Genomic DNA, 27,511 nt, shown 5'->3' with positions numbered 1-27,511 from the left:
GCCTGCCTTTGGCCCAGGGCGCGAGCCTGGAGTCCCAGGATTGAGTCCCATGTCGGGCTCCCGGTAGGGAGTCTGCTTCTCCCTCCTCCTGTGTCTCTGCCTCTCTATCATAAATCAATCAATCAATCAATCAATCAATCAATCAATCTTAAAATAATTTAAAAAAATAAAATAACGAGCTGATAGTCTAAACATGTCTCAGTCAAGAAAAATAAACCAGGGAGTATTCCATATTCAAAATTCATATATATTTTAATGCACACCAAAATCACTGTGCAGAGAGTCTTACAAATTGAAGAGGCTTTTATTTTTTTTATTTTTTCTTTTTTTCAAAGATTTTATTTATTTATTCATGAGACACATACAGAGAGAGAGAGGCAGAGACATAGGCAGAGGGAGAAGCAGGCTCCAATGCAGAAGCCCAACATGGGGCTCGATGCTGGGACTCCAGGATAACCCCCTGGGCTGAAGGCAGGTGCTAAACTGCTGAGCCACCCAGGGATCCCCTTAAGAGGCTTTTAACTCCTTTGAGAGAATGGCACTATTAGCAACGTCCAGGAAGATACTGCTACGATGAATAAAAAAGTATAACTTTAAAATGTTTTTGTAGTTCAGATGATAAACTGAACAGTACAGAGGACAAACTAGCTTTAGCAGAAAATAACTTCCTTTAGCCAGAAATCACAAAAACTATGCAAAAATAGCTAATATTCACCTTCAAAGTCTGAAATTCAACTCAGACAGCAAGCCATCATTTCACAAGCATAGAATATTATTGTTTGAAGGGACTCTAAGATTACTTGACCTAACTTCATATTCAAAAGAGATGGATGTCACTCAAAAATAAATGACTTAGATTAAAATTAAAAATTAATGCCAAATAACACATTTACCTTTTGTAGCAAATCTCATGAATAACCTATTTCCTTTTGCAAGTTTGTTAGCTGGACGAAGATCATTTCTTAGCAGAGACTCTTCTTCTACTTGAGACAATGTGTCCAACTTAAGAAAAAAGAGCATTTTCAATACAAAAATTACATTTTCTTTCATATTTATTCAGTAGCAAAGCCACTATCGAGAAAGCATTTTTAACAATTCTTAAAACAAAACAAAACAAAACAAAACAAAAAAACACAATTCTTGAAGCATGACAGCACTGATCCTCTGAGACACTGTTAAGTCAGAGGTCTTCCCTGAACACCTTGTCTGAAAGAAGAGTCTCCATCATTCTCTACCTGCTTACCCTTCTTTTCTCCATAGCACTCCTCACTTCCTGACATTACATATCTGTGCATCTGTGCATGGTCTTTCTTCACCACTAGAATGTATGTTCCAAGAAGGGAAGGACTTTGGTTTTATGCTATATCCACAGGACCTAGAATCTGGTATATAGTAGGTACTCAGTACTTTTTAAATGAATACACTTTAATATTTCCAACAATAGCACATGTCCCATTAGGAATATTCTGTCACTTACTTTTTCTTAATTTTACTCATTAGATAACACTTCAAAGTATGTCTCGACAAAACAATGTTTTTATTCAGAAGTATGAGTGCTAGTCTAAAAATCTCAAGAAAAATCACTTTTTACAGCTACATGAACTTAAAGGCCAGGATCCTGGTATACCCTCAAAAGGTCTAACAGTAAAAGTCAGAGGAAAAACACAACTTACTATGTCCTTAAGCCTTAAATAAAAGACAGTAAGCAATTTTTTACACTAAAAACTTATATATATCTTTGCCCATTACTAACCTCTATATCGCTTGAGTTCTCATCTTCAACTTCTCCTTCTTCAGCCTCCTCATCATCTGAACTGTCTTCTTGCTTGTCTAAAATGCAATATAAGAGACAAGATGAATCTTAACATAACTTCATCTCGTGTAACTTAAAAGTCCAGTACTATCTCCTATTTATTGATGATCCAAAGCATCAGAGCTTATTTTAGAAATGACAATGAAATGCTATATAAAGCTCTGCACAGAAACCCAAATCAACAGTGTAAAGAATAGGACTTTTCAGCCCAAAAGTTCCTCCTGTGTTGTTACCTGTTTTACTTTTCTCAGATGACCTGTCCTCATTGGCATCCCTGCTTCTTATTTTATCCAGGGCTGGCAGAGAGCTCATATTGATAAGGGCTCGTGTGGCTGTCATTTCATCCAGCCAAACCACATTACCTAAACAAAATGTAAAATAAAACATTACATCACATCCAAATGGTAAGTTTTTAAAAAAACAGAGACTGCAGTACCTTCATTGCTATGGCTTCATCTAGCTCCAGATCAGTAACAGTAAACGTACAAATCACCTAATGAAAGTAGTACAGAAAGTGGTAGTAAAACTTCTCTGGTGATATTAGCCTAGAGCTGCATTCCCAAACTGGGTTCCATGAAATAGCTGTGACATAGTCCATGAAAAAGGGTTCTGTATATTAAAACTGCTTGGCTCAATGAGTATTATATAGTGTTAGCAGTTTTTGTGATGATGATGATGGTAAGAAGACAACTGTCAAATAAGTTTGGATTATCCTTTTTTACTACTGCCCTCTACAGGGAAACTGTCTGCTGTTTCTTGTCATTCAGACATGCTAAATGATTGTTTTCCACTGTAAAGTGTGGGTGATGATGGTATCCATGGAATATATACAATGGGGGCATGATAGCCACTTGGCTTTGTAGCAACTAATTTAATCTGCTTCTTTAAGCAAGAGAATTTATCAAGAAAAAGGTATTGAGAAGTCTTATAGAAAAGAAATCCATTTAATTTTTTAAATATTTATTTATTTATTCATGAGAGAGACAGACTGAGAGAGAGAGGCAGAGACATAGGCAGAGGAGAAGCAGGCTCCTCGCAGGGAGCCCGATGCAGAACTCAATCCTGGATCCCAGGATCACAACCTGAGCCGAAGGCAAGCACCCAGCTGCTGAGCCACCTAGGCGTCCCAAGGTTTGCCAACCCTTGATTTAGATGGTGTAAGTTAAGCAAAAGGAAAAACAGAGAAAACTCTTCTACTCAGTCATGTTTCTTCTTTCAATGACAACACTTAATCAACATCTTCTAAAGAAGTGGATGGGAAAACCAGGCAGCTATTCAAGGTACAACCTAGGTCAGCAAGCTAGCTGTAAGCAAAGCCAGAAAAGAAGTGAGTTAAAACAAGAAGCCAGCACAGTGGTTACTCCTCTGGAGTCGGGAGGGAAGTAAATATTACAGTTAGTTCACAAGTTGGAGAAATCACAGGTTAGGGCAAGCAGGTGAAGTTTCAAAGCAAGAAGTAAGAGGTATGATATAGTGTCAGAGGATTTCAGTTTAGTTCTGGATCAGATACTAAGGCAGAGCCAGCCGTGTGAAGAGCTATCTGGGAAGGTGCAATTACAACATCTAAAGCCCTGAATAAACAGCCCCAATTCTATACAGCTGGATCCACCCCAATTCTATAAAGTTGGATCCCTTTGTTGGGAAATTGTGGGAGTTAAAGAGGCCTCAGTAATCATGTACACAAGACTCAGATGCCAGCAACCAACCTCCTAGATTCCTGGTCATCACCACTAAGCTGTCTTAGAGTACTCACTGAATATGATCTGGCAGATTGGCTAAGGCATTCTGGTTTTCATCAATGGCCAATCTTTTCCCCCTAGGCTAAAGACAGAGGTTAGGGCACAGACAAGTATTCTCAACCACAAACATTCACCATCTGATATAACAAAAACTCTTAAAATCATAAACAAAAGCATAGTCAATAAAAAACTTGCATGTACTTACAGGAGGTATCATCCAACCATTCAATGTGAGCAGGAGGATATTCTTTAAAATAGGAAAAGATATCCTGGGTACTCATCTCATCTACTCCACAAATGTAGATTGTCTCCAGCCTCACTTTGGGGATTGCTAGAAAAACAAGACATAAAAGTGATGACAGAATTTTCCCATCCATACTGCACATCCCACCAGTAGCTCTTTGTAACAGTTCAGATAACATGTGTTTAGAAAAGAAATGTGCCAGAAAAGATGACAATTACTTCAAAAGAAGATGACAGTAAGGTAAACTATTTTTTTTTTTTTTAATCACAGAGCAACAGCCCTAAACAAATGATCTAATTCAGAACGGGAATATTAGGCTGAAAAACAAATGCTGTTGGTAAAATACGTAATACCTCTCCCCAAATTAACCTGTAGTAATTAAAGCAATACCAAATTCAAGAGGATTACTCCTTGAACTTGACAGGCTGATTCTATAATTTTAGGAAATATGTAAAAGAGAGATGTGCAATAGCCAAGATAATTTTGAAGAGATGTTGTCCCAAATATAAAGTATGAAACTAGAGTAAAGAAATCCTACAAAATCAATAATAAAATGATAGCCCAGAATAAAAACGAATATGAACACACATTTCACACAAAAGGAAATATAAAAGGCCAATAAACATATGAAAAGATGGTTGATTTCACTAGTAATCAGGAAAATGCACTTTAAAACAAACACAAGGTTTCGGTGCCCATATGTTGTTTAGTATAGCCAAACACAAGGTTTCAGTGCCCATATGTTGTTTAGTATAGCCACCTTCATTAATTATCTTAGATCTTCTGGATAATTTGCTGTTGCATCACCTGTGCTTTTTATGTTACAGAGATGGATGGCTTCTTTCGTAAAACCTCATGACCTCTGCTAGCTTCAAACTTTTCTGCTGTAGCTTCCTAACCAATCCCAGCGTTCACAGAAGAGAAGAGAGTCAAAGCCTTGCTTTAGATTAGGCTTTGGCTTAAGGGAATGGGAAAAGCTTTCTCTCTATCAGCAATAAGGCTGTTTTACTTCTTACTATTTGTGTGTTCAGTGGAATAGCACTTTTTAATTTCTTTGAGAACTTTTCCTTTGCATTCACAACTTGGCTGTTTGGCACAAATGGCCTAGCTTTTGGCCTATCTTGACTTTTGATATATCTTCCTCATTAAGCTTAAGCACCTCAAACTTTTGATTTAAAGTGAGAGTCCAGAGCAGCCCCAGTGGCACAGCAGTTTAGTGTTGCCTGCAGCCCAGGGTGTGATCCTGGAGACCCGGGATCGAGTCCCACGTCGGCTCCCTGCATGGAGCCTGCTTCTCCCTCTGCCCGTGTCTCTGCCTCTCTCTGTCTCTATGAATAAATAAATAAAATCTTAAAAAAAAAATAAATAAATAGAGAGTCCAGGGCAGCCTGGGTGGCTCAGTGGTTTAGCGTCGCCTTCAGTCCAGGGCCTGATCCTGGAGACCCAGGATTGAGTCCCACGTCAGACTCCCTGCATGGAGCCTGCTTCTCCCTCTGCCTGTGTCTCTGCCTCTGTGTGTGTGTGTGTCTCATTAATAAATAAATAAAATCTTAAAAAAAAAATAAAGTAAGAGTCCTGGGTCCTCTTTTCCTTCAACACTTAAGAGGCCATTGTAGGGTTAATAACTGGCTTAACTTCGATATTGTTGTGTCTCAGGGAATGGGGTCCCAAGGAGAGGGAAAGAAACTGGCAACCGGCCAGTTGGTGGAACAGTTTGAACATGCATAACATATATCACTTAAGTTCTCCATCTTACAAAGGATTGGTCTCTGGCATCTCAAAACAATTACAATAGTAACATCAAAGATCACTGATCACAGATCACCATAACAAATACAATAATAATGAAAAAGTTCTAAATATTTCAAGAATTACCAAAATGTCACACAGAGATTCAAAGTAAGCAAACGCTGTTGGAAAAGTGGCATCAACAGACCTGCTCGACACAGGGTTTCCACAAACCTTCAATTTATTAAAAAAAAAAAAAAAAAAAGGCAGTATTTGCAAAGTGCAGTAAATTGAAGTGCAGTGAGGTGTTTCTATACAATGTAACGACACTAAAAAAATAAAATATAAACATCACCATACATTTTCTAATTATACCAGGCCTAAGAAAAAGGCCTGGTATAATTCACACTGATAACAGTTGTTACCTCTGGGGAGGAAGAAATGTTGACAGCTATAGTCAAAAAGGAATTTATTTATTTATATTTATATATTTTTAAAAGATTTTATTCATTTATTCATGAGAGACACAGAGAAAAGAGAGAGGCAGAGGGAGAAGCAGGCTCTATGCAGGGAGCCCGACGTGGGACTCGATCCCAGGTCTCTAGGATCACGCCTGGGCTGAAGGCAGGCGTTAAACCACTAAGCCACCCAGGGATTCCCCCCTCAAAAAGGAATTTAATGAAAGATCTGTACTCTGAAAACTGTAAAACACTAATGAAAGAAATTCAAGATGACACAAAAGAAATGGAAAGACATTCCATGCTCATGGGTTGGAAGAGCAAGGAACCACAGAAGACCTTGAATATTCAAAGCAATCTTTTTTTTTTTTTAAGATTTTATTTATTTATTCATGAGAGAGACAGAGAAAGAGAGAGAGAGGCAGAGACACAGGCAGAGGGAGAAGCAGGCTCCACGCAGGGAGCCCAATGTGGGACTCGATCCCAGGACTCCAGGATCACACCCTGGGCTGAAGGCAGGGACTAAACCGCTGAGCCACCTGGGAATCCCCATATTCAAAGCAATCTTGAAAAAGAAAAAACTGGAGATATCACAGTTCCAGATTTCAACTTATATTACAAAGCAATCATAATTAAAACATTATGGTACTGGCACACAGATTAGTGGAATAGAAGAGAAAACCCAGATATAAACTTACAATTATACAGTCAATTAATCTTCAACAAAGAAGGAATGAATATCCAATGGAAAAAAGACAGTCTCTTCAACAATTGGTGCTGGGAAAACTGGACAGCCACATGCAAAAGAATGACACTGGACCACTTTCTTTCACCATACACAAAAATAAAACTCAAAATGGGTTAAAGACCTAAATGTTGAGACCTGAAACCATAAAAATCCCTGAAGACAGCACAGGCAGTAATCTCTGACATCAACTGTAGCAACATTTTTTAAAATATGTCTCATGAAAAAAAAAAAAAAAAATATGTCTCATGAAGCAAGGGAAATAAAAAGCAAAAATAAACTATTGGGACTACATCAAAATAAAAAGCTTCTGCATAGCAAAGGAAACAACAAAACTTAAAGGTAACCAATTGAATGGAGAAGATAATTGCAAATGACCTATCTGATAAAGGGTTAGTATCCAAACTATATAAAGAAATTAATATGGGACGCCTGGGTGGCTCAGTGGTTGAGCATCTGCCTTTGGCTCCTGGAATTCCAGGACTGAGTCCCAACATCAGGCTCCTGAAGGGAGCCTGCTTTTCCCTCTGCCTATATCTCTGCCTGTCTCTGTGTCTTTCATGAATAAACAAAATCTTAAAAAAAAAAAATTAATACAACAACATCCATAATATGAGTAATTCCATTTAAGAATGGCAGAAGAGTGTTTGCTTCAGCAGCACATATACTAAAATTGGAATAATACAGAGAAGATTAGCATGGCCCCTAAGCAAAGATAATACCACAAATTTGTGAAGCCTTCCATATTTTTTAATGCTAAGCAAAATAAGTCCGTCAGAGAAAGACAAATACCTTTTCATTCACATGTGGAATTTAAGAAACAAAGAAACAAGCAAAGGAAAAAAAAAGAGAGAGAAACCAAGAAACAGACTCTTAATGGTTATCAGAGTGCCTGGGGGTGGAGGGATGGGTGAAATAGGTGATGAGGATTAAAGAGTACAAGTACAGTGATGAAAAAATAATAATAATAAAATTAAAAATAAAAGCCAGACCCTCCAAAAAAAGAACCTCAGCCTTACCAGGATTGTGTTAATTTCTTGCTGAATACTTTAGTACATATCTCACTTAATCTTTGAAATACGCAAATATATCAACAAAAATGTTTTAAATACCCGTGTATCTACTACCTAACTTTATCCTTAATTTCTTAAAAAGATTTGAGGCAAAGGAAACATTACATATAAAACTGGGGCCTGTGTAACTTCTCCAAGTCACTTCTCTCCCTCCCTTCTCTGAAGTAATTCTGTTAAGAATTCAATGTCCATTACTCCCAAGTATGTCTTCATGTCTTTTTAAAACAAATGAACCTAGGGACATCTGGATAACTGAGTTGGTTAAGCATCTGACCAGTGATTTTAGCTCAAGTAATGACCTCATGGGTGGTGGGATCCAGCCTTTACATTGGGCTCCATGCTCAGCAGGGAATTTGCTTGGGATTCTCTCCTCTCCTTCTGCCCCTTCCCTGCTTGCATGTGCTCACTCTTTCTCTCTCAATAAATAAATCTTAAAAAAAAAAAAGCAAAAACAAATCAATTTAAAAGTATTTACTTAATAGTATGCAAATACTTTCAGATAAAAAATGTTTAAATATTTGTTGTTTTGCCATCTTGAAGAGTAAAAGATAGGTTTAGTTAGAAACCATGTACATATAGTCAGACTAAATCAGGTAAGTGCTTTCCTGCCAGCCAGATTTATGAAGATAGAGATACCATCAAGACTTATGAACTCTGGCAAGTCCTCATTAGTGACAAGCAGTTCAACAGGAACAGAGTCCAAATACTAATGAGGTGGATGTCCACACTGGACAGATGCCTTCTTAGTTATCTAAGCTAAATCACGATTTTGGAAGAAGAAATCCTATGAGAAGTAAAGACATAGTTCTAAAAAAGGTGACAAATAACAGGAAGAGCTCCTGATGATGATAATGGGCACAGACTGAGGATCAGAGAAATAATACCTTGTTGGAGACTTGTTGATCTGATAACAATGATTTAGTCATAAATGAGACTAGCAGAGAAAATAAAGACCGAAAAAATGACAAAAATAAATATCAAGAGTATCACAGCACTGATCAAAACATTTAAAAAATCCTACAGGTGAGGAAACAGCTTAAAAACAAAAGGAAAAAAGTATAAGGCACAAAGCTTCTAGCTTCAGATGTCTATATTTTGAAGTAGAGAGTGACATAAAATCTAGAAATGGGCAACGGACAATCTTGCTCAAAAGAAGCAGGCAAAAATGAAAAAAAAATGTGAAAGCCTTATTGTTGAAGAGAAAAAATACTCCGTTAACTGGAGGATAAGAAAGGTTCATTCTCCAAAGAGAACCAAACTGACTGACAGTGACAATAGTAAGACCCATTGCAGATAGAAACTTCGTTAAGCTCAAGATTCCATGGAAGACTGCCAAAAAAGAATGCTCAATACTTTCTCACCTTGCTGACAATGTCACTGCCTAAAATAAAACAACAAAAAAGGCACTAGATTTATATCCAACCAATGAGAAATGGCTAATTGCTGACGTGGCAGTGAACACAAGCACTCGGAAATGAGGACTGGACGTTTACTGAGCACTGACTTATTATAAGCAATGTGGTAAGGGAATCACCTTGGATTTTCTAAAAGGAAAGAAAACAATGAATGACAGATAGTAGGACACAAAGCTCAAGTTTTTAGAAAAGCAGATTTCTGCAAATTCAGAGAAAAAGTAGGCCTCAGATTGAAATGATCAAAAACTTTAGAAGACACTAAATACAGGACCTCAAAATAGGAGAGGTGATCTCAAAAAAAGAAAAGGCAGCAGAGCTCTGGAGGAACATAACTTGCCAAAGAACAAACTTGGTAGATAAAGAGTAAATTACTAGTGACTAAGAGAATGAATGTAAGAAATATAAAAATCTAGACAACTAACATTAGGCTTATAATAACATGGAAAATGCTGATGATCAGCTATGAAATAAAAAGGAAAAAAACCAACAGGACTACAAAATGAGTAACAAAAATAAAAAGTCCACACCCAGAAAGGGTTAGAAGGAAATACACAAAATGCTGACAAGGACTGGGTTTGGGTGGTAGGCTGTGGGCAATGTTTCTTCTTACTCTACTTTCCAAATTTTCTTTGGTGAACATGAACTGTTTGTATAATGTGTAATGAGCAAAAGGCTAGTAGAGTCCAGAGTAAATGGGCTCATCCAAAATGCTAATGGCTTTGTTTTTCTTTTTCTTTTTTAAGATTTTATTTATTTATTCATGAGAGACAGAGAGAGGCAGAGATACAGGCAGAGGGAGAAGAAGCAGGCTCCCCACAAGGAGCCTGGCGCAGGATCCAATCCCAGTCCCTAGGATCACACCCTGAGCCGAAGGCAATTGCTCAACCACTGAGCCACCCAGGTGTCCCTGTTTTTTGTTTTTATTTTACTTTATTTTTAAAAATATTTTTTAAAATTCTAAAAATTTTATTTATTTACTCATGAGAGACAGAGAGAGTGGCAGAGACATAGGGAGAGGCAGAAGCAGGCTTCTCACAGGAAGCCTGATGTGGGACTCGATCCCTGGACCCAAGATTATGCCCTGAGCCAAAGGCAGACGCTCAACCGCTGAGCCACCCAGGCATCCCTGTTTTTTAAGTGTTTGGAGCAACACTGCTTTGGGAAGATGATGCAAGGAAAAAGGCAAAACTGTTGCTCTATTGTGCTATTCTAACAATTAACAGAAGAGTTAATCATGTACTGATTTTCATAAGAGGAAAAGAGAATTACTCCCAAAATCACAGACTGAAAAGATGTCATTCTCTGAATTTTTTTTTTTTAAAGGCTTATTGTGGGGGATCCCTGGGTGGCTCGGCGGTTTGGCGCCTGCCTTTGGCCCAGGGCGCGATCCTGGAGTCCCGGGATTGAGTCCCGCGTCAGGCTCCCAGCATGGAGCCCGCTTCTCCCTCCTCCTGTGTCTCTGCCTCTCTCTCTCTCTCTCTCTCTATCATAATCAATCAATCAATCAATCAATCTTTAAAGGCTTATTGGACAGGACACCTGGGTGGCTCAGCAGTTGGGCACCTGCCTTCGGCCCAGGGTGTGATCCTGGAGTCCCAGGACTGGACAGAACTTATCATCTCTTAAGTAACTAGGTCTTTCCCAAAATAAGACTTTACACTAATCTCTTTCTTTTTGCCTAGGATTACCAGACCAAGAAATTCAAAGGATACCACAGAAGGTGTTCTACCTCAAGTTCATTAAAGCATGTTACCTAGTTCCTCATGACAATAAAATGAAATGTGGGCCTGATAACATAATAAATTAAGACTAATAATTCATGAATCTTTTTCATGGCATGATACAGGATTATCTTGATTTACCAACAAGATAAGGATGTAAGAGCCATGCATACCAAAGTGAGAAGTATAGTAAAATGTTGAAAGAGCTAAGATAAAATCAACTCCATAGTCTGAAATAGTCTTGAAATCAACAGGGTGCAAATTGATAAGGATAAACAAAAAGGTAATTTTTTTAAAAAAAGATTTTATTTATTCATGAGAGAATAAATTCAGAGAGAGCGAGAGGCAGAGACAGAGAGAGAAGCAGGCTCCATGCAGGGAGCCCAATGTGGGACTCGATCCCAGGACTCCAGGATCATGACCTGAGTTGAAGGCAGACGCTTAACTGCAGAGCCACCTGGGCGTCCCTAAAAAGGTAAATTTTTAGAAGTACCTCAAGTACAAGATGAGAAGACTGTTTTGATGGGTACAATTCCTTGGGGAAAAGCGTTGGGTGCTTAGGTTGACTAGGAGATTAATACAAAACTATGACAGCTAGGACAAAGACTACAGTAACAGTCCTGCCATACTCCACACTCTCCATGAATCCAACCATATCTAGAATCTACACCTCTCCTTATGTAGGGCATTTGGAGACTGGAAAGGAGATCAGAAAGTCATGTCACATAAAGAAAAGTTTAGGGCATGGGCTGCCCATTCCCTCACCAGAAGGTTTACTGTGTGTATGAGGAAAAGACTTAATGCTGTTCTAAGAGTCACACAGTACCTAAGAGAAATTACTAGAAAGCAGTTTCTGCTCAAAATGAGGAAGTATCCAAACATAAGACTGACTGCTTCATAAAAAGTTCTTGTGCTACCAGTAGGAAACATTCAAGCAGAGGTCAAAAAACCATTGACAACCTTGCCAAAAGGCCTGCAGCACCGGGCAGGAGGTTGGTCTAGATGACCTCTAGGTCCCTTCCAACCATGACAGCTTGGATCTTGGGGAAAAGGAGACTGAAGCTGCTTGACACTGAATCACCTAAGAGTAGTAAGAACTCGATGCAGAATGGTCTAGTGCAACATATCCTAAACTACACCCCTGAATGCTGGCAGAGGAGTTAGGAACACAGGCTTCTGTCAGACTAGCCTTCAAATCCTAGCCTTGCTACTTACCTACCTGTAAGACCTGAATGAGCTTCTCAAGCTCTCAGCACCTTAGTTTCCTCATCAGTAAAACAATGAATACTCTCCCCTCACACCACTGCTCAAAGGATAAGTTAACCATACAGCAGAATGACCAGCATATAATAAGCATTTATGGGACCTTGGGTGGCTAAGCATTTGAGCTTCTGCCCTCGGCTCAGGGCGTGATCCTGGAGTTCCAGGATCGAGTCCCACATCGGGCTTCCTGCATGGAGCCTGCTTTTCCCTCTGCCTATGTTTCTCCCTCTCTATCTCAATGTGTCTCTCATGAATAAATAAAATCTTAAAAACAAAAAAAAACTTATAAGCATTTATTAGTGGTTAAGCACCCGGCTAGCTCAATTGGTAGAGCATGAGACTCTTATTATGGTTATCTTTTATTATTGTTGGAATTAATAATAATAATAAGAAGAAATAACTTGACACCTGGTATGGCTGCGGGAGTCAAGATACTTATCCCAATGTCCCTATCCTCCCTAGAGGCTAGGCCACTTAGATGACTGAATGGAAGACAGAGAACATCAGATAATGATAACAACATTTACTGAGCACTTACTATATGCTACTTTAAGAACTGTAATTTTTTTTTAACTATTTTTTTTGAGATAGAGAAAGGATGAACATGAGCAAGGAAACAGGCAGAGGGAGAAGCAGACTCATCACTGAGCAGAGAGCGTGATGCCGCAGAGCCCCAGGATCATGAACAGAGCCAAAGGCTTAATCAAATGAGCCACCCAGGTACCCTGAGAACTGTAATATTTTAATAAAGCCTCTCAAAAACCCTATACAAACACTATCAATCTGTCTTTCCAGATGAGGAAACTGCAGCTTAGAGGCTAAATAATTTGTCCAAGGTCATAGAGCTAGAAAGCGACAGGTCAGCCTTCAGAACCTATGCTCTTAACCATATTTAAGGCTCTCAATCCTGACTGTACATTAGAATTACCTGGGGAGACACAAAAGAAAAAACTATCTCTGGGACCTTTACAACCCCACTTCTTGCTCTTTAAATTGATCTGGGATAGATCATCAGGGTTCTCCAGAGTTCTCCAGAGTAGCAACCCTATCCATTAGGATGCCATGCTGCCTCCTAGATGAAAAACAAGTTGTAAGGAGCAACTTGCTCCAGCCAACATCCCACATAAATCTACTGCTTTTTAAAAATATCTTTAGAACCATGAGATCAGGATTGCTTTTCTGAAAAAACAAAACTTTTTTGTTTTTGTTTTTGTTTTTTTTAAATTAAGACTTAACCCTGAAAGTGATCCTTTCCAGGTAGGTGTCATTTTCCCACTTTACAGACAAGGAGACTGAGACCTAAAAAGGTTCAATAACTTGCCCACATTCACAAAGAAACTGAATTCCAGGAGGGCTCAGCACCTTAAAGAGCTCCAAAAGAGGTGGAAGAGAAATTTGAGTGGGTGATTAGGGATGCTTTACGGAGAAAGTGACATCTGAACCAGATAAAGCATAAGACAAGGAAGGGATAATCAACAGATTGAAGGGCATGAGTAAGATCAGAGGCAAGATGACACACAAGAAATGTTCACAGGACTAGAGGTAAGCAGGTGTGGTGAAACTATGGTGCTTAAAGGTGAAGTTATAAGAGAGGCCTCAGAGGTCTACTTGAGCCCAGACTATACAGGCACATAAATGCCAAGCTGCACAGCTGTTCTGTTTTCCTAAAACCGAAATCCACTCAGCAGATGCCTGGAAACCCAGCCTGCATGGGAAGCAAGGTCATATTTCCAACTTGAACTCATGATCCAGAAAAAGAGTAAAGTAGCATCTAGAGTTGAACTCTGTATCCAGGGTACTCTGTCCACTGGGATGAACTGAGGAGGTTTGGGTTTATGGTATCATCTACTTATTATAAAGCAACAGAGCAAAGTAATTAAGAGGAAGGCTTTAGAGTCAGAAAACCTGTGTTCAAATCCTGATTCTACTTTTACTAGTTGTGTAATCCTGGGCGTTTATTAACTTTTTTTGAGCCTGTTTCTTTCTCTGTAAAATAGGGATAAAAACATACTCCTCATAGGGTTGTGAGAAATGAATAAGAAACAAATGTATAATGTGCTAATTAACATAGTGCCTAGTAAGACAGCAAGTTCCAAGAGAAACTTACAGCAAAGCAGAGACCTTTAACATGCATTCAGAGGAATGACTATTAAGGATATTACAGATGCCTATTAAGCCCTTCACAAATACCCAAATTTGCAAATACCTTTTGCATTGGTGGATTTATATTAGAGTGGAATAAGATGGGCTGTAAACCAAAAAAATAATAATTTTTCCTTTTACTTATAAATTGCTTTGGAAGACTGAGGCAGATTACCATATATAATTCAGGGTAAGTTTTAGGAGGCAAAATATTTACTCTAATAAAACACAAAAATATACCAGCAAGAATGGGGCAAATTAACAAGGCAGGAAACAACAAATGTTGGAGAGGATGCGGAGAAAAGGGAACCCTCTTACACTGTTGGTGGGAATGTGAACTGGTGCAGCCACTCTGGAAAACTGTGTGGAGGTTCCTCAAACAGTTAAAAATAGACCTGCCCTACGACCCAGCAATTGCACTGTTGGGGATTTACCCCAAAGATACAAATGCAATGAAACGCCGGGACACCTGCACCCCGATGTTTCTAGCAGCAATGGCCACTATAGCCAAACTGTGGAAGGAGCCTCGGTGTCCAACTAAAGATGAATGGATAAAGAAGATGTGGTTTATGTATACAATGGAATATTACTCAGCTATTAGAAATGACAAATACCCACCATTTGCTTCAACGTGGATGGAACTGGAGGGTATTATGCTGAGTGAAGTAAGTCAGTCGGAGAAGGACAAACATTATATGTTCTCATTCATTTGGGGAATATAAATAATAGTGAAGGGAATATAAGGGAAGGGAGAAGAAATGTGTGAGAAATATCAGAAAGGGAGACAGAACGTAAAGACTGCTAACTCTGGGAAACGAACTAGGGGTGGTAGAAGGGGAGAAGGGCGGGGGGTGGGAGTGAATGGGTGACGGGCACTGGGGGTTATTCTGTATGTTAGTAAATTGAACACCAATAAAAAATAAATTAAAAAAAAAAAAACCACAAAAATAAAATTCTAAGCCTGTATCACACAAGTATTAATGGCTTTCCCCTACCAATCCCAGTTATCTCTCTGATTCCTCTAAAAAAAAGTATCAGTGTGATACACTTCCATTACTTTTTTTAAAAAGATTTATTTATTTTAGAGAGAGTGCATATGCTCAAGCAAGCGAGCATGCAGGGAGGAGGGACAAAGGGAGAGGGAGAGACTTGAGCTGACAGCACTAATGCAGAGCCCAATGTGGGGCTGGATCTCATGACTCTGAGATGTCACTCACCTGAGTGGAAACCGAGAGTCAGACATTTAAATGACTGAGCCAGTCAGACACCCCACAATTCCATTACATTTAAAGGCAAAGAAAAGTTAACACTTCTGTAATAAAAGTAAAAAATGAGTAAGAGTCTGTAGAAGTGTAAGTTGTAATCTCAGCTCTGCCACTATCGAGGTGACCTCCCTTGGCTTTCTCAAACACAACAATCTTTTTCTTCCCAGCTACAGCATCTAAAGACACAGCTAACAGTGGCACAACTTCAAACACATCACCTCAGAAATGGAGGCTTTGCAAGTCCCTTCCTTTGGGAGTGTTTGGATGAGGACTAGACATGCAAGGCGAGGCCATGGCAGGGAAAAGCCATTCTCTGGGGAAATGTGGAAAAATAACCCCAAACACATTGTACCTTTCTTCATCATGTCTCTGTCCAAGGCTACATTTCTTTGGGCAAGATTTACTTCTGATCGAAAATGGAAACGCTTGGCTCGCTGTTCTTTCTTTTCAATTGCTTCCTAGAAGGTAAGGAAAAGCCAAAGAAGTGACACATGGAGGAGGAAAGTTAAATCACAAATGCAACATGATGTTTCAATGACAACCAGAAAATAAATCAAAAGAAATAAGCAACATTATGCCTTTAATAATTTTTGCAGAGAACTGGGTATTCACAGTCAATGACTGGGAGAATATATACTAATACTGCTAAAATTTGTAATAATCACCATGATTCAATGGCTATCACTGTGTCTGGGGCATAGTAGGAATTCAATGAGTATTTGTTGATTCAATGAGTAATGAATGTTTCGTTCTCTGACATTTTATTTATTATTAGCAATCATACAAACAATCTCACTCCATTTTTCCAGATGCAGAAATTGAGGTACAAAAAAAGTCAAAAGGTTTGCTGGAGATACTTTGGCTAGTTGTGTGTGTGTGGGGGGGGGCACAATCTTCTGATCTCAGTGCTGTTTCTAGAAGCCCAACCACCACCCCCATTTCACGTCATCTGTGTGCATGGTAATCACACCTATCACATTATGTCTGCCTGAGCAGTCCACTCCGTAAAGTGTTTTCCCTGTTTAAAAATAACATTTTGAAGCACAGAAACTCTCTCTATTCTAGGCTTGCATCCATGGAATTGCCAGTTTTCATCTTTAAGTGACAAGAAGCACTGATACTTCACTGAAAAACAAACTAATCAGCTTCACAAGTTTTTCTCCAAGAGCTAAAATAAATCCAGGCCCAACTGTGGGTTTCCAATAGCTCTTAGGAACTCTGCACTAATTGTACATTGACTCTGCCACACTAATTGAAGGTCTGACTACAAGAAAGCTTGTGAGATTGGTAAAGCAGCAACACTTTGTTATACTAAATTTTCTTCACTCAGCTCTTCCCAGTGCAAACAACAAAACTACCTTCTCCTAATAACAACTTAAGTACCAATTCTGGGGCTACCACCCTTTCCCTCATACATGTTTCATACAATGGCAACTGTACCAGAGTAAGAACAGAACAATCTACTTTTTCAATTACAATAATTGAAATAATAATTCATTTTATTTTATTTTATTTTATTTTTTTAAGATTTTATTTATTTATTCATGAGAGACAGAGAGAGAGAGAGGCAGAGACACAGGCAGAGGGAGAAGCAGGTTCCATGCAGGAGCCTGATGCGGGACTCGATCCCAGGACTCCAGGATCATGCCCTGGGCCGAAGGCAGGCGCTAAACCGCTGAGCCACCCAGGGAACCCCAACATCTTCATTTTATTCTATTTTCTTGCCTGTCTAAAAGATGACAAGGTCTTTCTTTTGGCCTTTAAGGAATCTAAGATTGAGACCCAGATAAAATATAAAAAAAGATAAGCATGACATATTATTATATGCCCAATATAGTTAAACACTACTATTATTCAGAATCATAATGCGAAATTCTGTTCTAAACTTAACTGCACACTTTAAAATCAAAATGAATGTCTAAGTTGGATATCACCAATTAAAGCAACAAATGCATCCTGACTGTTTATAACAGGGAAAATAATAGTTTAGGCTCTGTAAAGAGTTATAGGAAAGCTGGTAATTTAGTAATAGCAATCACTAGATAAAAGGCAATACTCCCGGGTACTGAGAATAATTCAGCTGACTTGGCTTTCAAAGTTTAGACAGCCACAGAATCAGGAAACTCTATTTTTCTAAGCCTGCAACCAGTGAAGAATAAAGACATTTATACTAATAGCCTACTATATGCCAAGTATTTTTCATGTTTTGTTTCATTAAAGTGGACACAGCATACACATTTTTAAAGAATAGACATAGCATAAAAAAAAGCATTCCCAGTACAGAACTTTTTCTTAGATATGGTTAAGCACAGGCAACTAGGTACATGGATTTTACCTTTTCATAATATAAGAACACAAATGCTGCCTGTATGTTTTCAGGATGAATGAACACATCATTGTGTAATCCAAAATTTAAGTTAAAAAAAATGGGGACGCCTGGATGGCTCAGCAGTTGAGCATCTGCCTTGGGCTCACAGCGTGATCCTGGGGTCAGGATCGAGTCCCACATCGGGCTTCCCACAGGAAGCCTGCTCTCCCTCTGCCTAGGTCTCTGCTTCTCTGTGTCTCTAATGAATAAATAAAATCTTAAAAAAAAAAAAAAAACTTTTAGTCAAACAACAAAAGAAAAAAGGAGGTAAAGAGTAACTGGTGTTTCACAAGTTCTAGGGGCCACATCCATTAAGTTCACCTGCTTATCAAAATGAATAAATAAATTATGGTGTCTTACCTTGGAGGTAACATCAATTCCGGTGATGAAGCTACCAGCCTTGTTTTCATATCTTCTGCTTGTGTCCTAACGCACGGAGAAAGATTAAGAAATGCTAAGAGAACTGAAGAAGGGGCAGCCCGGTGGCTCAGCGCTTTAGCGCTGCCTTCAGCCCAGGGCCTGATCCTGGAGTCCCGGGATCGAGTCCCACATCAGGCTCCCTGGATGGAGCCTGCTTCTCCCTCTGCCTGTGTCTCTGCCTCTCTCTCTCTCTGTCTCTCATGAATAAGTAAATAAAATCTTAAAAAAAAAAAAAAAAACTGAAGAAAAACACATAATAATAGACAGCCCTGCAACAGATTCCTTTTGGATAGTCATTCCTTTCAGCAATCCTTCCTCACTCTGACAACCCTTTATTATGAGGAAGTGTGTCTCAGTAACTTCGGGTAGTAAGCAATCAACCACTCTAACAAAAAGTCTTTTCTAGATCAGATCCTGTCCCAAACCTTAACCAAATCCATCTGCTTAAGGTATTTATGTAAATGAAAATATACAGGCTTTCATGAAAAAGGTCCAAGTTAAGTAAGGCACACTCACTCATCTCCCCAGCCCACATAGGACAAATTCATCGTATCAGGCCACCAGGTGGAGCACAAGTCTTCACCAAAATGCAGAAACTCCAGACTCACCTAGACCTCCTGGGAAAACACAGCACAGTGCAATGAAAAGAGGATGGGATTTGGAAGCCGAAGACTGAAGTCACAGCTCTGAGATTCACTAATTACACAACACTGTACAATTCCTTTCGCCTCTCCGGGCCTGGGTTTCCTCCACAGTATCTGCCTACCTTCCTGACCTCTTTAACGGCTCTCCCATTTGCTCTACGGAACTTACCATTTCTCCAACAAAACAATTTTGTTCCCATCTCAGAGCCTTTGCACCTGCTGTCGCCCCTGCTGGGAATATGTTCTGCACGTGGTTGGCTCCTTTTTGTCAGTCAGGGTTCAGCTTAAATGTCAGTATCTGAAACCACCTCCCTGACCATCCCCTACCATTTGGCTTCTTGCTCTGCACACCTTCCCTGTCTTCTGCACTCCTGTCCCGTTAACGTGTTTTACTTTCTTCAAAGCACTTACCACTATTAGAAATTCTTTATTTGTGTCTTCCAACTAAAACATAAACGCCAGGGAAGACTTTGATCTTGATCTTGACGAGTGCCTACATTGTGCCTGGCACATAGTAGGGATGCGGTAACCACATGTTGCACCGAACGAATAAAGGATGCGATCTACTTCACAACTACAGTGATACTTAAACAACGTAACGTAGTAAATGGTAAAAAGCCACCATGTTAACTGTTGTTACTAGGGTCCTTTATCGTTTACTGTCTTTAGTGATCCCATCTTCTTTCCCTTTTCCCACAATTTCGGTTTAAAAAGCCAGACTTTGCTGACATGGTAAAAAAGGGGTTCATGTCAGACGAGAAACCGAGTACATACATAAGAGCCATGCAGGCCCGAGATCAGGCCTCAGAACCCAACACAGGACCACCGAACCAAAAGCAAAGCCCCTCTCACTCCCCCGCTAGGTGCTAAGAGACGGAGCACGCCCCGCCCCCGCTGGTTCGCCTGTTTGGGTCTCACTAAGGGTCACGTGTTTGCGGCCAGGTGTAGGTGCTACAGAGCAAGGAGAATGGGGCCGGGAGGACTCTCAAGTCACAAAAGAAACCCGAAGTTTCTGCAGCTGACAAGTCCGACCCTCCAAGAGGAGCCGCGAGCGCTCCGCTGAACCAACAGGAGCTCCACCGGAGACTCTGACGCCGGCGTCCCGGCCCGGGGCCCCACCGTGATTCACCTCGCGCCCCCAGACAGCCCCAGCCCGCCCTGCCCGCCGCCCCTGCACAGCCTGGCTCGGAGGCGGCAAAGGGGGTGTCCTCAGCACCCCCAGGCTCCCCCATCTCCAGCCCCTCCACACCTATTTCCGGGCGCCCGGCGCCCCTTCTCCCACTCCCCGTCTCTCCCCGAGCCCCGCGCCTCCGCCCCCTGGGCGCTCCCTCCCCTCTTTCCCTTTCCCCCGACTTCCCCGGCCCCGGCGCCGGCCTCCTCCCCTTCCGGCCGCCGGGCCCCGGGGGCCCCAGCTCGGCGACCTCCTCCTCGCCCCCGCCCCCAGCCCGTACCGGGATCAGCTCCTTCAGGGAGCGCCGCACCGGCACAATCTCCAGCTCGCCCTCCTCCACCTCCATGGGCTCCGGCTCGCCACGCTCCAAACCAGAGTCCGCCTGAGGCGACGGGAGCCCCAGGGCCGGCCCCGCCGGGGCCTCTGCCTTCACCGACACTCGCAGGCCCCGTACGGCCGCCATAGCCGCCTGCCGGCCGCACCACTGAGAGCCCGCCTCGCACACTCGCCGGCTAGAGCGCCGCCGCCACTGGCCATAGAGCAGCGGCCGCTGCTCCCTAGAGTGTCGCCTGCTGCGGCTAGAAGCGCCACACCCCTCCCCCTCAGCGCCGCCGCCCCCTGGTGGCGGGAGGGACCCAGGACAGCTGGAGCGGGACGCGGTGAGGAGAAGGCGGGCCCGAGTCGGGGGACTGGGGGCCGGGCCTGCGGGAGGGGCGGGGGCCGCCGGGGGGAGGTCCCTGCGGTCGCGCTTCGAGGATAGGCACGCCTTCGACAGTGAACCTGTTATAAAAGGCAGCGTTACTGCATGATCACTATGTGTCAGTGACTGTTCTGAGTGCTTGATATCTTACAACTCTATTTAATAGGTGCTGTTATTACTCCCATTTCATGTATGAGGAAACTGAGGCATAGAAATTTCACGGTGACAGGCCATTTATTTTACTTATCATCTATCTATCTATCTATCTATCTATCTATCTATCTATCTCCACGTAGAGCATGGAGCTCAATGGGGGGCTTAAACTCAAAACTCAGAGATCAAGACCTGAGTTGAAATCAAGAGTGGGATGCTCAACTGAGTGAGCCACCCAAGCACCCAGGTGACAGGCTATTTAAGCAATAAAAACAATCTGAGCCTAAGGAGTCTGGCTCCAGAGCCCAGAATGAGCCTTGGTCTATCACTTCCAGCCAGTTGGTAGGTTTACAACCTACTTACCTTGCCAACCTTTGTCTCTTTCGAGTCTCCCAATAAGTGGCCCATTTTATATACACAGATATTGAGACTTCAGAAGGGCAATGAGCTGCCCAAAAGCCAAGAGCTTAAACCCCAATTTTCTGACTCCCCAGAGCTCAGTCCACTGTAAACTCCTGAGTATGTTCTTGCAGCATTTTAAAAAAGATTTTATTTATTTATTTATTTTTAAAAAATTTTTTTATTCATGAGAGACAGAGAGAGAGAGAGAGAGAGAGGCAGAGACACAGGCAGAGGGAGAAGCAGGCTCCATGCAAGGAGCCTGATGTGGAACTCGATCCCCGATCTCTAGGATCACACCCTGGGCCCAAGGCAGGTGCTAAACCGCTTGAACCACCCAGGGATCCCTCTTGCAGCATTTCTAACAACCTGGTTGGGAGACAGGGGCAAAGAATAATTTTCAATTTTCCTCAAGGCTTCCAGAGGGCACCACTGGTCAGTTTTTGCTTTGAGTCCTGATTTTGCACCTTCCCTTCCCTCCCTTACCTTAGGCTAGATTTGGCCCCTATCTGGGCCTGTCTTCCCATCTGAAGAGTGTGTAAGTGGGACCCCTAGGGTCTCAGGCTCTACTAGCTTGAACCATGGAGGAACAAATAATTATAAACCAAGGGAGAGCATAATCAACATCAGATGTGTCTGGGTTTCAAACTGACTAGCTCTGCCCCTTACACCACATAAGCCACCTTGGCAAGCTATGTAACCCTTCAATATCTCAGGTTCTTCATCAGTAAAATGGGATAATATTACCCCTCAAAGGAGACTGTGAGGGTTGAATGATATGTGTAGATGTAGGACCCCAATAGAAGGAGTACAACACATCAAAGTTTTTCTGAAACGTGGGCAGAATCACAGCACAAACACAAGATGGGGCTCTTTAGAGGGCTAGTTTTGTTTTGAGAAAGGGACTCATAGTTACAAGTTGGATTAATGCATGGAATGCATTTGCATGAATTTTTAAGAACTGAAGAAATATTTTTGTGCTTTGGGTGACAATCACACACCCCACGATTACACTTGTTTTCTAGGCCTGCAGAGGTGGGGGATGGGGAGGGGCGGACACAGTCCTTCCTCAGCTGTTACCTCAGGAGGCCAGCAGAGAAAGTTGGGCAGACCCTCTCCCCACAGGATAGGAGCCTTGTTGCTTGAGGATTCAGGCATCGCAGTTCAGCACAGATCAGAGGAAAACCAGTTCCCTGGGGGACCTCTAGCTGGCAGGAGAATTAGGAATCCAGAGCAAGCCAGGGAACCAGGCAAACACCAGGGTTCCGAGACTCCTGCCAGGAATGCCTTTTGTGCCTTTCCTTTTTGGTCACCTAATTTACCCCTAACTCATTTCCTTCACCTCTGTCCTCAGTGCAGAACTAGGAGGGGCAAAGAATAATTTTCAAAAAAGTCAAAAAACATGACTTAAATATAAAATGAACACATGTCAAAGCTTTATTAATTGATTAATGAATGAGGACATCCATAAGATGTTAACATTAATTCAAAGAGAATTTGAAAATGAATACAGAGTTGGTCAAAGGAATGCTGAAATAAATTTAACAGCAAAGGTTATTGCCCTACAATGCAAGAAAGTGCAACTTTGGGGTTCCCCTTTTTACCAGACAGAAAATATTTGCATTGCTATTGGACAAGAATCATTTACTCATTTTAAGTTCCCTATGAACTAGCTTCTATCCTCATAGAGTCGTAAAACATCCTAATCAATAGTGAATCAGAAGTCAAGCAAATGTACACATCCCTAGAAAATCAGATGATCCCCAGGTGAAACTGGCATGTTGAACAACACCTGACACCACGCTGAGAGGACATCAGTCTAGTTCTTTTTCCTATTTCCAAGTCTGGATGATTTCTTATTAACAGTAGAAACCAGGAGAGTGGGACACTGGGACAGACAGGAGAGAGAATTTCACAAAGGAAGTGATCAAGTGTCAAATGCAGCAGAACTTGGCTTGGGTCTAGAGGCTTGTTGGCTGTTGGCAACCTTGAGGAGACCAGTGTCCATGAAGGAGAAGGTAGATTAATGGTGGAATGTGAAAAAGTATGGACAAGTCTTTTAAAAATTTTGTGAAGATGGAGGCTAGGGGACAAGGGAGGATACTAACATGGTCTTCTATAGGCTTCCATTTTTGGGGGAATTGGCCACACCTTCTCCTTTCTCTCTCTCATTCATAGAGAAGGGGAATAAAAATAATAGAAGCCTACCTCTCCTAGGGTAACAAAAGGAAAAGCAATTAAAAGATAATAGAAGCTTCTAATGAAATCAAATGCTACTGGAGGATTGGTAACATGGTCCAGTGACCTGAGGTGATGCCTATTCAGAGATGTCCTTTAATGTAGCTTTAAATTGGGTACACACAACCCCATGCCTCACATGCCCCAGTTCATGTCTATCCTTGGAACATGTACAGGTTGTTAAGGAAAATGTCCACAGTTAAAGGAAAGCTCGTGAGGCAGCTGACCCTAGTGAGGGAGTTGTATCCATCTTGCCCAACCTCCTACACAGCTAAATTCTTGAAAGGACTGTCTTCCCTCCTTTTCTCTATCTGACCTGACTACTCTGTATCATGGACACTGCTGGTCACTCCCTAGTTCTTGAAATTACACACACTCTTCCATTAAAAAGCCACACTTGGTTTTCCTTTTTCGCCTTCCCTGCTCTGCTGCTCCTGCTCCAGTACCTTTTCGGGTTCTTCCTCTTCACCCAATATTAACAGTTGTTTAGGACTCAATCCTAGATGCTCTTTCTCCTCACCCCATACTCAATGTCTAGGCCATCTTATCCATGACTTCCAGTTCTCCTGCCGTACATTCCTCAAGTTCCCCACATCCTCATCTCTATTCTCCTCTCTCCTCTGAGCTCCAAACCCAAATGTCTAACTGCCTACTGCACATCTTCCCTTGAATGTCTCATGGCATCCCTGTTCTCTTCCATATCCCTCATGTCTATCCGCTTCTTTCCATCCTCTTGGCTATCATTCCTCGTTATTCTTTCCATCCCAGCCATCATCATATCCTATCTTGTCTGCAGTGGCTTTCCTATTGATTTTTCTGTTTTGTTTTTTTTTTGGTTCCTCCACCCTCATCCTTCCTCCACACTGTAGCCAGACCGATCTTTTCAGTATGCATTCTCCAGGCCTGCCCTCCTCCTCCTCACTCCCAACATCACCACCTCAGTTCTTGGTTGGGCATATAGGTGAGGGGTAGGGGTTGGGGGAGGGAGGGATGGACAGGTGGGACATGGGGGATTCTTAGGGCAGTGAAACTATTCTGTATGAAACTGTAAGGGTGGATGGATACGTGATGGTATACCTTTGTCAAAACTTATACAATGTACAACACAGAGTGGACTCTGAAGGAAACCGTGGTCTTTAGTAAATGGTGTATCAATACTATCTCATTGGTTGTAATAAATGTACCATACACAGTAAGGCAAGATGTTACTAACAGGGGACCTGAGGGGTAGGAGAGGAGGCTGAGAGGGTATAGAGGGTATATGAGAACTCTTTGTACTTTACTCTCAACTTTTCTATAAACCTAATACTGTTCCAAAAAATAAAGTCTATTAATTTTAGAAAATCCTGACACCCAGACTATATCCCAGACCAATTAAATCAGGATCTCTGATGGTGGATCCCAGGCATCAGAGTTTTTTCAAAGCTTCCTAGAAGATCCTAGCATGTAGGCATGTTAATAACTACTGCTTTTTTTTTTAAGATTTATTTATTTATTCATGAGAAAGAGAGAGAGCCGGGCAGAGACATAAGCGGGGCAGAAGGAGAAGCAGGCTCCCCATAGGGAGCCCGGTGCAGAACTCAGTCTGGACCCTGGGATCATGACCTGGGCCAAAGGCAGACACTCAACTGCTGAGCCTACCAGGCATCCCAGTAACTACTGTTTAGACTGAATTCAGAATGGGAGAGGCAGACCACAGCTGGGAGCCTTCTCTCAGCTTTGGAGTGGTTTTCCCAGGAAAGTGGGTAGATATTGGCACAACTTGTCTTAAAGAAGGAGATGGGAGCAACTGAGGGCAAGGGGATCCTCTTCTGTGAAAGTTCAGGTGCCTTAGTGATGGTCCCCTGGACTCAGGGAGACCAAGTAAACAGGTTTAACCAGCTCCTTCCTATGTTGCAGTTCCCCATTATTCCATTCCATTCTGTCGGCATAGACATGTCTGGGCCATGGGAGATAGGCTCTTGAGGAGACCAAAGGGCTAGGGAGGTTAGGGGTGTCACAAGGCTCTTAATGCAGACAGCATCAGCCAATTGCATGGACCGAGGCTAGGAAAGTGATCAGTCTTGCTGAAAATGGAACAGAATGAGCCAGGCAGTAGCAGGAAAAAAAAAGAGCCAGAGCAGAAGGCATCTGAGAGAGGAGGCGGGAGGGGCTTCCACCTACATGCCTAGGAGTGTGAGGCAGTAGCCTTTGGAAAGCCAAGGGGCTGGAAATCTGGGTTATAGCTTCACGGGAGGCCTGAGCTAGTTTATAGGCTGAGTAGCAGGAACAGGAGACCAGAAAAAGCCAGAGATTTACAGGCCAGAGAATGGCCTTACTAGGGATCAAGTGGAGAGAACGGGGTCCCTGGAGGAAAGACCCCATCTTGTGATACAGCTGAGAGATGCTCTTTGAATGGTCTTCACCATGGTGGAACAGTCAGTGGCAGATATAGGTTGAGAAAGTGACTTAGTCAGTGGGTGTGGTTGCAATTCCTGGCCCTTGATTCCAGTCTTGGTGCAAGGGTGTCTCTGTGGTTGTAGACAAGGGAAGGCTTCCTGAAGGAGGTGACTTGGAGATGGTGGGGGCTTAGGCAGTGGGGAGGGCAGGGAGGGTGACCACAAAGCTAGGGTGGCTAATGACAGAATGGTCAGCTTGAAGTCAGGGAGGGGACTGGCAGCTGTCCTGGAGAATGAAAGGATCTAGACTTCATTCCCTGGGACATCCTAGCTGGAGAAATAAATGAATCTGAGAGCCCAAGGACAAAGCCAGTTCTTTGTGTGTATGGCAGAGGGGACCGGATAGGAGATGGTCACTTAAGCTATGGCCACCCAGTCTGGCAGGAGACTGGAGTGGTGCAGGGAGTCCTTGCAGGTCAGGGCTCTGTTCTGCAGGTGAGATGGAGGGCATACCCTTCCCCAGACCCTCCTGGCCTCCTCCTGAGCCTCAGTTAACCCCCAGTGTCTAGTACCACGCATCACATGGCTTCCCCTGGCCTCCCTTGGCAGGGTCCCAATGGCCCAGGAGGCAGGCCTGCTTATTTGCCCAAGGGGAGGCTATGCAGGTATGCAAGCCTGTGTGTGTGTCTGGGACTAAGTAATCTGTGGGGTGTTTATATGGATCCCAGTACGTGTCTGGGTGATCCCTTGGGAAAACTGGAAACCTCAGTTGCCTTTAGCCCCCCCCTCCCTCTTCTATTTCAGGCTGAGACCATATAGGATGATAGGGATTGGGAGGAGCAGAGACCAAAGTGCCTGCAGGTTCCAGAGCCCAAAGAGATTGCAAGTTATCAGGGCCTCCAGGACAAACCCCAGACTACCCCCTAGTGTCTAGCTAAACACCACTGGCCTAGGCTCAGCTCTCCTGTGTGGTTAGGCTTGGAAGAGCAGCCTCTGTCTCTGATTTTCCTAGATAGGCTTTTCCTGTGTGGAGTTCTCCATTTTCCTGGCAGCTGATGTGGGCAGACAGGGTGGGTGGGTGGACAGGGGACCTGGGCCGTAGTCTGGTTCTTCCCTGACTTGCTATGTAATTGAGTGAGACCCAGTTTCCTGGGCCTCAGTTTCCCTACCACAGTGTGCCTCCTAGAGTGGCTGTCCTCATAGGGAAATGACATCATACACCCGTGGTCCTATTCAAAGTTCTTAAGCATGACAATGTGGCCAATCAAACCCAGGCCCAGGGCTTGGTGACCAATGCTTGGGATGAACCAGCCCCTTGGAGGTGGGGCTGACTTTGACAAGCAGGGGCAGGGATGGGGGAAGGCAGTTTTCCAGTGGATAGGCCTAAAGAGCTGTGGCGAGTAAGGAGAGAATGGAGTGTGGGGTGTGGTCAGG

The 27,511-nt window shown here is 42.4% G+C and overlaps 1 protein-coding gene and 1 non-coding gene across 6 annotated transcripts in view; one reads left to right on the top strand and one right to left on the bottom strand.

The window, feature by feature from the left end:
- The window catches only part of NCBP3 (nuclear cap binding subunit 3), a 38,396-nt gene extending 17,686 nt beyond the window's left edge, over positions 1-20,710 (bottom strand). For 2 of the 5 annotated variants that reach the window (XM_077851649.1, XM_077851650.1), the window contains exons 1-7: positions 20,490-20,710; positions 18,335-18,400; positions 15,959-16,064; positions 3,758-3,883; positions 2,047-2,175; positions 1,754-1,830; positions 894-1,002 (exon numbers count right to left, since the gene is read on the bottom strand). In XM_077851649.1, coding sequence (XP_077707775.1) covers positions 894-1,002; positions 1,754-1,830; positions 2,047-2,175; positions 3,758-3,883; positions 15,959-16,064; positions 18,335-18,400; positions 20,490-20,672 — 796 coding nt within the window. In that variant the 5' untranslated portion in view covers positions 20,673-20,710. Of the gene's footprint in view, positions 1-893; positions 1,003-1,753; positions 1,831-2,046; positions 2,176-3,757; positions 3,884-15,958; positions 16,065-18,334; positions 18,401-18,910; positions 19,012-20,489 lie in introns of all 5 variants that reach the window. The other 3 variants (XM_077851651.1, XM_077851647.1, XM_077851648.1) reach the window with 3 other exon arrangements.
- LOC144287275 (U6 spliceosomal RNA) lies at positions 7,371-7,478 on the top strand. Its single transcript, XR_013355119.1, has one exon. It is a non-coding gene; the product is annotated as a U6 spliceosomal RNA (small nuclear RNA).
- Positions 20,711-27,511: the final 6,801 nt, after the last annotated feature.

The sequence above is a fragment of the Canis aureus genome, chromosome 16, assembly GCF_053574225.1.
Source record: "Canis aureus isolate CA01 chromosome 16, VMU_Caureus_v.1.0, whole genome shotgun sequence".
Classification (NCBI taxonomy): domain Eukaryota; kingdom Metazoa; phylum Chordata; class Mammalia; order Carnivora; family Canidae; genus Canis; species Canis aureus.
This window is presented reverse-complemented; position numbering and strand designations above follow the sequence as displayed.